We start from the raw sequence: 12,613 nt of genomic DNA, 5'->3' as shown, positions 1-12,613 counted from the left end.
AACAATAATTATGATCAGGTTTATTAAAAATATTGGATATTCTGAAGTTGTTGAATTTACTAGTCCTTAAATTTTTAGAGGTCATCGTGAAGTTCAACATGTTTTTTTCTTCTAAATTTGAGAATTAATGAAGAAGGTTGAATTGGCGTTTATTAGAATGTCTAATTGGATGGGAGAAAAATAACCCCATTTCTTCAATTGGAAGGAAGCTAGCCAGTCTTATTAGAACCAAGCACTCAAATGAAAAACTCACCTTCTATTATGTGCATTTTCTCTTCTTCTGTTGTTCTTTCTTCTGCTAATATTACCTCCTCTGCAAACAAATATAGTACAAAAATGTTTTAAACTTTGTCATCACATCTACATAATTATTTCTTACCAAGCATTTGTCTGACTAGATCAAACTTTGCATTAGAATCTGTTTTACCATTTTCTGTCACATTATCCTCTTTAAACTTACCTGCTTTACATATCCACTCAACGTAACCATTAAGTTCTCTCTCGAGTTGCTGCTGTCTTCTTAATTTAAGAAATTCTTGTCTATTTTCTACTTTCTCTCTTTCTTTAGCGAATTCACTGCAAATGTAATTATATGGATAAACTACGCTAGCACTAATGGTACTCAAAATTTACATACAGCCGATTTAAAATAGTTTTTATGGATCACGGTGTCTTCAAGTTAGCACATACTCATAATTTATGGACACTCAGAAATGTAATGAAATATAGCATACAAAATTGATTAGCAATACGTTTAAGAATAGAAGAAATCTGGAACGATGACAAATTGAATTTGAACTGTTTAATTTCTTTTTTACACTTCTAGCTCTTACTGTTAGCAAAACTTTATCCCTCACAATCTGATTTCAAAAGACCTGCTTCAGTAATCCAGTTGAGATACGCATTGAAGTCCGCATTGAACATTTGCCGAGCTCTTTCCTTTACGAACTGAGCCCTTCGTTCAACGCGACCCCTCTCATTAGAGAACTCTCTGTATTAAATATAAAAGGATAGAAACAAAAGAACGAATGCAGTAATTAAAATGTCAAAGTGTGTCAACTTACCCGCTAAGAACACCGAGAACTAAGTTGAGCATAAAGAATGAACCCAATACTATGAGAGGCACAAAGTAAATCCAGTTAAACGCACTACCTAATGCGTCATTAGTCTGAAACAAAAATAATGTTTTAATTGGTCTATTGATATCGTCGGTCCAGATACTAGGGACAGTAACATTGTTAAAGTTCAAAGAATAAACAGTATAGTTATTTTAATTTCAACCCTCAGTTACAGAAGGTTGAATCACATAATCATCAAACAACATGACGTTAACACAATCTGCGGTTGGTAGAATAACTGACTAACAAGAAAGGGGGGTCCTGGAACAACTTTAGTTTAGGGCTGTTCAAAGGCAATGTTACTGGAGGAATGTAATGGTAAATTCACATACCCAATAGAGGATGGCCGTCCAGCCCTCCATGGTGATACACTGGAAGACGGTGAGCATAGCGAAGCCGATATTGTCGAAGGACGTGATGCCCCTGTTCGGCCCCTCCCACTTCTCTAGGCACGTGCTCTTCTCGTACTCACACACGTTCGCCCCGAACGGCGCCAGGCTCGCGTTGTCCGCGTTGCACGGTGTCGCACTATCCCCCTCGTTTACTATTTCACCTGGATTCAATTGGATAATGTTAGTGTTAATGTGATTTAAGGTGTTGCAGTGTGCGTATATATGGGTGTAAGGATCCCTTCCAAATATTCATGATGCTTGCATCAACATATGTAGGTATGTGTACCTACTGCTGTACGATGACAATAACATTATGAATGGGAAAGTTATAGGTATGTGAGTGTTTTTATATGTGTGTGTAAGTTTGTTGTTTGCGTGTGCGAGTTATAGCCCCATCGAAGCAGGAAGAGCCGCGAAAAACAACTAGTAAAGACTATTTTATGTGAAGGCCTCGTTGCAAACCGATATTGCATCGATAGTTTTAGAATGTATAATGGTAAATACGTGGTACCTAAATACTTGTGTGAAAAGTTTAAGGAATAAACTATTAGGAATGTAGAATACATGATAAAACAATGTTTAAGTGCAAAAATTTAAGTACTAAGTACTATATTTATTTCAGTTATATTTTAGCATAAAATTCCGCGTATAACATTGATACAATCTTTAATACAAGTAGGTAATAAGAAAAGTTTCAAATTGCAACATAAACAATAGTTTCCGAAGGCAACAGCAATTAACTTTATAACCAGTAATTAAATCGTTGAAACAATGACCGTCTTAACATTTTGAAGTTCGGCCGTTAATTTGAATTTCCACATGCAATGGTGCTGCAATAGTTTCTTGTTTGTTTGTTTGTTTGTGTGACTGCAGGTTACTGTCGTCAGAACTTAAACGAGTTGGCTTTTGTGTAAGAGAAGTTTACCGATTAAAAGTTTAATTGTAATCGATTTACATTGCGTCCGTGTTCACTTAAAATATACGCCTTTTTGCTATTCTGTTACAGGGATTAGGATTCTTATGTATAACTATTATTCTTAAAGTAGGTAATTCGTGTAGATGACTCATATTTCATATGATTGAGGATTCTGGTTTTACGGATTAAACCGTGGTCTCATATAAATGCCTATAATTCTACTTAATTTGGTTATGTTTATTGTTTGAATAAAGTACTTATAAATAGGAGACAATGAAATCGAAAGTTATTGGGGATGTTTAACAACGGACTAAAACTATCGGTCTGCTCGGTAAGGAGACCATTTTACCGCTGCAACAACAAATTAACTCATGGATCTGACTCTGTATTTAAGTGTGTGTGTGTTTGTGTTTAGCTGAAGGTTGTGTATGTGTTAAGTATCAGTCATAATGAGAACAAGAAGTATACTTACTAATATCTTCTAAATTATAACAAGTCTTATGCAGCGCCCCTGAGTAGAACTCGAGGCCAATAATAGCGAAGATGACTATCGCAAAAAGCACCAAGAGGCCGATCTGCAGCAGCGGCGCCATAGCCTTGATGATGGACTTCAGTACGACTTGCAGACCTACACGCAAAATAGTTTTATATTATCATCGTGTAATAAAGCTCAATATTGCGTGAATGCCCTGTAATTTATAAACTCTTAGATGTGATGATTAGTTGGCTGTATCGAGGTAGTTTTTGAGATAAATAGGTATGTAGGTAAGTAAGCCAATTCATGCGGGTCAATGGGTTTCAATTATGGTTATTGGTATTGGAGCTGATTATTAATTAGGAAAGATTTAAAAGTTATAACTGTCATAAATACATGTTTACGAGTACATAGCTAAAAGCACTCACTTAGAATTTTACGTAAGATGTCCTGAGTTTTATATAGTATTAGTAAGCGGGTTTATAATAATAGTATTAGTTTCATTTAGAAATAAAAAAAACAACGTTTAAAAATTACAGGGCAAAAATGTTAATGATAGAATGAAATTTTGAAGAAGTTTCAATGGAACTTTAAAATCAATTAATATTCTTGATTTTTTTAACATAGATAAAAATTGAGATAATTACCAAATATGTCGTTTATTTCTCGACGTTAGTGGCTATTGTATCGATGACGACATTAGAAGAAAGATAATACAACAAATACAAGAAACAGATCTTCTGACTATATGCCATAAATATCTAAATATGAAAGATAACTATTATTTTAAAAGACATCGTAACAATGGTAATTAAACAAATCAAATAGTTATCGTGCAAAATGAAAGGACTGTTGCATAATTTTTAATTGAAATCGCGCGAAATTATCCTTTCCTAATTCAAATTTGACAGCTACATATTGTTTTTGATTTGGCCATGATGGATTTACTTTTTTTAAACGAAACAGCCGGTGTTAAGCTCATTCAGCCATAATCAAAACTTAAACCGGCGTTTTATTGTTATAAAAATTATGCATCAGTATTACTAGTGGTACTACGATACGATGAACTAATCTATGAATGTTCTAGAACTCACTAGGAACGCCCGATACTAATTTAAGGGGCCTCAGCACCCTAATGGCACGCAAGGTCCTGAAGTCGACGTCGGCTGGCGCGATCGGCAGCTGCGTGATGATACTGCCAAACACATATCACTCGATACTATAGCTTGAACTAGCAACTAGCTGAATAAAATGCTACGGAAGACTGTGCTTTAATCAAAACAAAAGAAAAATATGGTAAGGTAAGATAACATCCTTTTTTAGAATAAAAATAAAAATAGAATAAAAAGTAAATACAAAACATAATGAAAGTTTCAAAGCACAGCCTTAATTGTATGTAAAAAATGACTACAATCTAAATATCGTGTATCTAATTAGTTAGATTGTTATATGCTAAGTAATCTTGTTAAGTTTACGCATTTTAATCTAAATACACCATATTTATTCACACCTAAAACCATATTATATCTAATTTCTTACGTATTAGCTTTTATATTTGATGTAAACCTACACAATACACAAAATGTATAGCAAATCTTTACTATTATGCAACACGTAGCTTTAAAACATTAAACATTTTCAATAAATCACATATTAATTAAAATTCACACATTTTCTAAACTATGTTAAGTATGTCAATAAACATGTCGAGAATACGATGCTACGTTTGTTTTTAATACTAATAATATTAAAAATTCTATTTTCGATATCTAGCTGTTTCTACATTCAAAAAAGTTTCAAAATTCGAAAACATCTAGCGAGTAACGTCTATAACAAATAAGGTAGAGGTATTATGTGAACTTTTCGCCAATTACTGTGAATTACTTGGTATCCGCGAGACGAGCTTGAGCGGTCGGAGCACTCTGAACGAGCGCAGCATCCGCAGGTCAACGTCCACGTTGTATTCGGCGAATATCGTCATCGACCTAGTTTTTGTCATCGAATATTCAATAATGTCAAGCCTTTTTGTGTTTGACAGAAACCTATTGTCCTACGTTTTGATTTTCAACCAATTGTGTGGCCTAATGGTTTGTTGGTTATAATTTTTATAATTTCGAATGGTTCACTGTAAGCAGCCTCGACTATTTCAAATGAAACGTACATTCGAGGCAGCTTTTAGAGTGAACAATATTGATATCAAGAAAAGAGTTATGTAAAGAGAACGCTTGATACCTTATTTCTTCTCCGCTTTCAAAAATCTTTACACAACTCTACTTGAATCTCTTAAGAATATTTAAATCTATACAAATATTGAAAACATATGAAAAACAACTCACCCAGTTACTACAACGAAAAAATCCATAATGTTCCAAACGTTCCTAAGATACGATCCCTTGTGTAAAACGAAACCTAAGGCTAAAATTTTTAACGACGCTTCTACACAAAATATTCCTAAAAAGTACGCCTCGGTCTTTTCCTGTAACAATGGAAAACATGTTTAGCATATCATTCATTCTTTTCTACATTGGTAGAGATTTTGCCCAACGTAGGGGTTAGGAATATTGCATTCATTATATAGACCTCATTTGCACAATCACTCGCTCGTTGCTAGAGAGCTTAAGTTGCAAAACGCAAAAACAGAACTTTTCAATTATTATTTGCTTGAATTTTTGGATGTAAAGAAGTGTAAGGCAAGGCAAAGGTGGTCTTTGTAATGAACTGTTTTTGCAACGGATTTATAATTTCTAAAACAATCGCTGTGCAAAGCTCATATATAGGTTAATGTAACATAAAACTAAAGTCTAAAAAAATCTCATTTAGACTATTGTTCATGTTCGTATTCCACATTGAGCTAAGGGAGCCTTTTTGACTGAGAATTCTTCGAGGAGAATCATGTGAGTTTGATTCCTTAGTTGATAGTAATAAGATTGCATTTACCAGATTCTGTGCTAAGATGGTCTTATCGCCGTTGGGCAAATGCTCCTCCAGCGCCAGCACCACGCAGTTGGCGATGATGGTAAGCAGCACCGCGTACTCAAAGGGCGGCCACTCAATGATGAATTTTGTGTACCTGTAAATAAAGTTTATATTTTATTAATTATCATGTACACTGGACATATTCCATAAATAAGTTCCATGTTGTATTTATCATTGTTAAGTGGAATGGAGAGATAAATAGAAATATGAAAACGGAATGTAAAGTATTGTGAATATGACTGAAACGACTAAACAATCTATACTAATAAATAAAGCTGAAGAGTTTGGTTGTTTGAACGCGCTAATCTCAGGAACTACTGGTCCAAATTGAAAAATTATTTTTGTGTTGAATAGACCATTCATCGAGGAAGGCTTTAAACTATAAACCAACACGCTGTGACTAATAGGAGCGAAGATACAATGGAAAATGTGAAAAAAACCGGGCAGGTATACCTAAATCATAACTTATATCTTCTACCCACGGGGACGAAATCGCGGGCAACAGCTAGTTTTAATATAAAAATTCTTAAAAATGACTTGGTACAAAACTTGATTAATAAAACTCGCATAGTCATTAAGCCCCGATAATAAAGGATGTCTTCGACAGAATATTGTAGTTTATTGCATTACCTTTCTATTACTGCCTGTAATAGTTATGTCGTTACAAGATCCGTGAACAAGGCGAGCAATGGATAATGCACTTAACGATAAAACTGTTACGTAAAGTGTATAAAATAAAATCGTAGCGAACATCATATTATGAAGAGCATATTTTAATAGCTTCTGTTGGTAATTGTGTTGTTGATTATGCAGCGCTTTTTTAGTAACATACTCCTGAATAAACTAAGAAACACTGTTTTATACACAGATTTGGAGTAAATGTATACCGTTTATTAAGAAACATGTTATTAAGTCAACTTATATTAATACACGTAATTAAGTATTGAATTTTATATTAATAACATTTCACTAATAGGTAACTACGTAAAAACATATTCAAATCGACGCGTCATACCAATAAAGTCTGCATTAAAACAAAAACTATAAAACTTATTAGCAGAGATGATGTAAAACAGCACTCAGTATTTCAATCTCTCAGAGTGCTCAACCAATCACATAAGCAGTTACATTTTTAACTAAAACATTTCCTATGAATCGCCGTCACTCGATAAGCTTGCGAACGAAACTAGCTCAGGTGTGAAAAGTTGCACAACTTTAAAAGGTTTCAACACATTTTCCTGTCGAACAAAAGAGAGGCTTTTCGCTGAAGTCGCCTATTTTATTTGTTATGTTGAACATAACACATGACTCGTGAAGTTTTCGCGAAATATATGAGCGTGAAAACGGTTTGAGACAGTTTTAGTATTGTTATGATAATATGCGTTTTGATATTTTGTCGATAACGGGAATTTATGTTATGTTTTTGAACATTTAGAGGTTGTTTGTCATATATATTATTTACGTTATACATATGTAGTTCTATTTAATTCATGTTACTTTAATCTATACTAATATATAAAGCTGAAGAGTTTGTTTGTTTGAACGCGCTTATCTCAGGATCTACTGGTTCGAATTGAAAAATTATTTTTGTGTTGAATAGACCTTGTATCTAGGAAGGCTATAGGCTATATAACATCGCGCTGCGACTTATAGGAGCGAAGATACAATCGATCACGTGAACAAAGTCGCGGGCAACAGCTAGTTGAGGTATACAATTCTACTGTACTTTTTTAATTTTGTTATTAGTGAATGTACATAGTGTATCTAGCTTTCTACATCATCTGTTATTTTAAACAAATAGAAAATAAAAAAATACGTTCTTTGATTGCATGGATAGCCGAGTCGGTTAGGTCACCATGCTAGAACTACTTTGCGCAACGTTTCGGTTCGATACCCTTGTATAAATTGGCATTCATGATCCATAAATGCTCATGTGACTTGAATATTTGTGAAACCCCCGCAACACAAGCATTAAATTCCTTAATGCGGCAATTTCAAATGAACAAAAGAACACAAACTCTTCTATTCATAATAATAAATTAACCAACTTGAATAAGGACAAACGGAGTTAGGAAATGCATAAAAAATGACGGTCCCTGCTAATCAAGGGGGTATATTCCTTGGCTCGCCCTACATACATAATTTAAAGTTAGAATCATGAACTTGTTCCGCGTCCGTGCCGCCACGGATATATTTATTTCAAATGCGACTTGTTTCAAAATTAAATGTCTGATGGCTTCGACGCTACGGCTCGTCTTTCATGGACTTTGAATTATTCTTTTGTTTACTTACAGAGGTAAATGAGGTTTTATTGTTGTTTTATGTTTAGTTGTTATGTATTTACTATATCTACTTATTTGTCTTTCTAGTAGTAGTACATAGTAAAGTATAGAAAATAGAATAGATATGGAGCAACAAACTACCTCATAGTAAATGGACCCTTTATCCTGGATTTAGGTTTGCCCGTATAAAGGCTCTAATTATGCGAAGATTGATCTTGCAGCATAGAAAATGGTCTCGCTGTGGTTCTTTTAGCTAAATATGCTAGCTTTTTCGACTTTGAATAAAGTCAACTACTTATATTTGTGTGTGCATTTGCATGTCATTGCAAAGTATTAAAATTTGGACTTCATTGAACTAAGCCATAACCTCTTATACACTTCCGTGGATAACCTTTATCAATACTTTTTTTAAATACTATTACTGCTAATCATATAATTTCTAAAAAACAATACCGAACCTGACCTACATTCTACATGTGGATCCAAACTGTCTCGTTCCGTAATACAATCTCCTTTTGTTATCGAATTACGAATGCGTAGTGTAAGAGCGTTCGCTTGTTTACAAAATGCATAAGGGGGCAGACAAGGTGTTCGTTTAATATGTATTAGTAGGGGGAAAGGTTCTCCCTTTATAATAAACCCAGAGGGCCTACTATCACCTCTAGAACTCAGTCGTTGAACAAGTGAGATGGCGCTCTACATTGTGTTCGGCGTCTCTCTTGCACAACTGTGTCCTGCTTTTAGTGTTAGTGGTAGATTTCTTGGCCAGATGTTGCGCGGATAAGTCGGGATATGAACCATGATATGATGTATGAATTAAATACTCTTCACTTACTTGTCGTTTTGGGAGAATCATTTTGGTATTTGATATAATGATTGATAAAAGTGTTAGTTGTTTTTAAGACATCATTTTAAGATCATTAATGATAAAGACTTTTTGTTGTTAGTAAAGTTTACATTACATTAGGGAACTGAAAAAATAGATTTTAGATAAAGGTCTCGACTTAATTGATCGTATGTTGATTCACTGGAGTTTAGAAAAATATAAAGTATTTTTATAAGTTATTCATTGGCTTTGACTGTAGGTAACAACAATGGCAAAACAAAAAAAAAGTATTGACGTGTGAAACAGTCCAATTGTAATTTATTTACGTTCACATGAATTGCTCGCAACGTGACTATCGAATGCCAAACTTTGTGACGTTGTATAATTCTCAATTATCTTTTTCCTTTACAAAATGTCACTACATTTAAATTTTACGTTTTTGTACAAAAATATTATTTGAACCGTGAAACTATGATTATTTTAGCTCTGTGCTTTCTTCAACCTTTTTTGTGTTAAAGTTTTTGGGATGCTGATCAAGTAATCCTGTTGTCAAATCAATTTTATTTTGATTTAGGTTTTTTTATTTAAAGTTAGGAAATGTTTAGGAATAAATAAAATTTGATTTTAAAATATATTCATCCTCAGCTTGGTCTTTTCCCAATTATGTTAGTACCAGTGCTTTACAAGGTGCGACTACCTATCAAACCTTATCCGTAACGACTGTCAAAGATGTATAAATGACAGCAATTTGACGTACCTTCCGAAACTCGGAGGAACCCGTTATGACATAGATGGACCGAGCATATCAAGCTTAGCTTAACCTGTGATCGATCAACTTGTGTACTTGTAGCTTAGCCACGATATTTAGAATAGTCTACTGCTAGGAATATGCTCTTTGACAATTTTAGGCAAAGCGATGGAAGTCAATGACCTATTACAGAATTTAACTTAGCTGCGTCAGACTCATAGCTTTTATTTTACGGAAATAGTAAAGCATTTTTAATTAGGTTAACCGGTTTGACCTATATACAATCAATTAAGCGTTCACTATGACTAATCCTGTCCGCCTCTCAATGAAAATTGATTGTAAAAAAGCAATCGCATTACTAACATTCTATTTGTTTCACAAATATATAATAAAGATACTAGTTTTTTTTTAAGCTTGCCAATTTACGTTTTATTTAGTAAATAAATAAAAACAGAATTGCAGAAATCTTCAAAAATAAAACGAAAATACGTAGATCAAAATGTTCCCTCTAGATAAATATAGTAATTGCATAATACTAACCTCCGAATAGGATTTTCGTCGGCAAATATAAAGAGTGAGCTGGGCCCTGGAGTAGCGGGCTGGTGCGCGCCGCCCATGGTATCAGCTGGCGCCGCGCGAGCCTGCGCCCCCGCCGCCTCCTGCGCTGCCGCCAACCTGGAACGTGATGGAAGAAGGTTAACAACAAGCTCCTGGGCTGTATGTGCGCCTGGTACTTTCTGGCGTCGAAGGGGTAAACTAAGAGGAGAGGAATACGAGACCTGGTCTTCATGTAAGTCAAAGTTAAGGTTGTAGTAAGGGAAAATGATTTTTTGATGCATTATTTTAATTATTGTTTTTGTTTTTTAGTACTTATTTTAAGAGGTATATATGTAGATTGGAAATGTTTTATTATAATAGTTTTTTATAAAATAATGGGTAACAGTTTAATAGTACAGATAATATAAAAATACGCTTCTTTGGAGAATGCGCGCCTGAGCAATAACTTGAGACCATGTAAACGTCATATACATTTGACATTATAAGGCATGTTAATTCGAACGAAATGACAATGTCAGGTTCGTTTTAGTATATACTTATTCCAACTTTGAAAGCAAATCTGCATAACTATACCACGCAACATGCACGATCAGTGCACCATGTGACAGACAACATTATGGAGTTTGTTGCCGGGCTGTCTCCATAGGAATTATATTATGGAATCGGAAACCTTCAGTCATTGCTGTAAAGTTTTAAAAGTGCCTGGAAAACGGCCTATTGGAAATTAATACTTTTGATTCGTTAAAACGGGGTAAATAGAGTTTCAAAGGGTGAATAGAGTGTTTTTAGGGGGTTACATGAAAATTTTCTTATATTAAAATGCTTAGACACAGTTACTTTATGAAATACTTGTGAGTTTGCGTATAATCTTTATGTTTTGTCTAGTTAAACGTCCAAATTTTAATAAACAACTCTGTTTCTATCCACCCCAAAAAACCCTTTAATCACCCCGTTTTACGGTTTTGAGTTTGAATGGCTGACAATTGTAGCAGTATTAATAGTAAATATAATTATACCAGGCTATGTCCCACGACCGGGCACCTGCCTTTTCGCATATAGGGTAAAATTTTGAGAATTGGCCACAACGCTATCTTCCTGTGGGTAAACGATTATGGATTTCAAAATTATTTAAAAAAAATGTTTAAAACTCCCATAATTATTTTGCCTTTGTTGAGATTGAGCCTGCCAATTATTTTACACTACTTAATACTAATCTTAGAATTTAAATTCGAGATTATCAAATAATTTAATCAAGAAGCTAGGTTTATCAAGCGAGCTGTATTAATAATTCGTTCGGCCATAGCGTGATACAGTACCATTATACAGACGTGTGCATGACTAGGAAGGTTCTAACGGTTAATGATATCATTATCAATTAAACTCCAATGTCCCGCTAAATATGAAACTATGTTTAATTATTAATAGTATCGCTTAACTATTGTTTCAGGCATCGTGTTTCTATGTTAATTTTCAGATTAACTTTCATGTGAAATGTTTATAATGTAATGTGTATTTATTTTTGGTTAGGATTTTATTTGGCTGCACGGATAGCCGAGTGGTTGAGGTTTCCATAAAAAACCCACTCAACGCAACGTTCCACGGGTTCGATCCCCACGTAGGACAAGCATTTGTGTGATCCAAGAATGTTTGTTCTGACTCTGAGTGTCTTTCATGAGATTTGAATGTCTAAGAATAACCCTCGCGACACAAGGGTTAAATTCCGTATGCGGCAGTCGTTCAAAATAATGATAGTAAAAAATATATATACTTTTTTATGGCAGACTTTTTCACTGTTAGGGGAACTTGACTAGGACAAGAACTAGTGCTAGTATGTTTCAGCCATACATAAAAAAATGGAGAGAGGTCTTTATTCTACAATAGCGAAGACAAGGGTGCCAGAAAACCGCTGAAAGCTTTAGGTACCTGTTTCCTAATATTAATATTACTTTCAAAAGCACATACTTCGGTCAATACAATTTTGATACTTCGTTTCTTAAATTCGTTTAATTTAATTTAAATGAATTCAAGTAACAAATTTTATTAATGTCTTTTTCTTTCAAAACGACATCGCCATTGGCAACCGGATTAATTTCTTTACAATGATAATTGTATTTCAACTTGGACCGACACATAATGTATTACGTGTGTAGCAAAATTGAATAGACATGCAGAATGTAGGTCGGTACAGTCAGCAACAGAAGGTAATATAAGGTTAATATTCTGATTTATAAAATACTTAGACGACAACAAGCTGGCTTTGGAACATGTCACTTGCTTAAGTTAAGGCTTTTTAAAAACGGAACTTAATCGTCCGTCCGCCCG

The 12,613-nt window shown here is 34.2% G+C and overlaps 1 protein-coding gene across 3 annotated transcripts in view; it reads right to left on the bottom strand.

Annotated features, from left to right (window-relative positions):
• LOC113494500 (voltage-dependent calcium channel type A subunit alpha-1) overlaps positions 1–12,613 on the bottom strand; it is a 124,809-nt gene that overhangs the window by 22,868 nt on the left and 89,328 nt on the right. For all 3 annotated transcript variants that reach the window (XM_026872875.1, XM_026872873.1, XM_026872872.1), the window contains exons 2-10: positions 10,274–10,408; positions 5,839–5,971; positions 5,238–5,377; positions 3,996–4,096; positions 2,899–3,054; positions 1,451–1,671; positions 1,065–1,168; positions 461–576; positions 254–313 (exon numbers count right to left, since the gene is read on the bottom strand). In XM_026872875.1, the coding sequence (XP_026728676.1) occupies positions 254–313; positions 461–576; positions 1,065–1,168; positions 1,451–1,671; positions 2,899–3,054; positions 3,996–4,096; positions 5,238–5,377; positions 5,839–5,971; positions 10,274–10,408 (1,166 nt within the window). The remainder of the gene's footprint in view (positions 1–253; positions 314–460; positions 577–1,064; positions 1,169–1,450; positions 1,672–2,898; positions 3,055–3,995; positions 4,097–5,237; positions 5,378–5,838; positions 5,972–10,273; positions 10,409–12,613) is intronic.

The sequence above is a fragment of the Trichoplusia ni genome, chromosome 5 (assembly GCF_003590095.1).
Source record: "Trichoplusia ni isolate ovarian cell line Hi5 chromosome 5, tn1, whole genome shotgun sequence".
Taxonomy (NCBI): Eukaryota; Metazoa; Arthropoda; class Insecta; order Lepidoptera; family Noctuidae; genus Trichoplusia; species Trichoplusia ni.
This window is presented reverse-complemented; position numbering and strand designations above follow the sequence as displayed.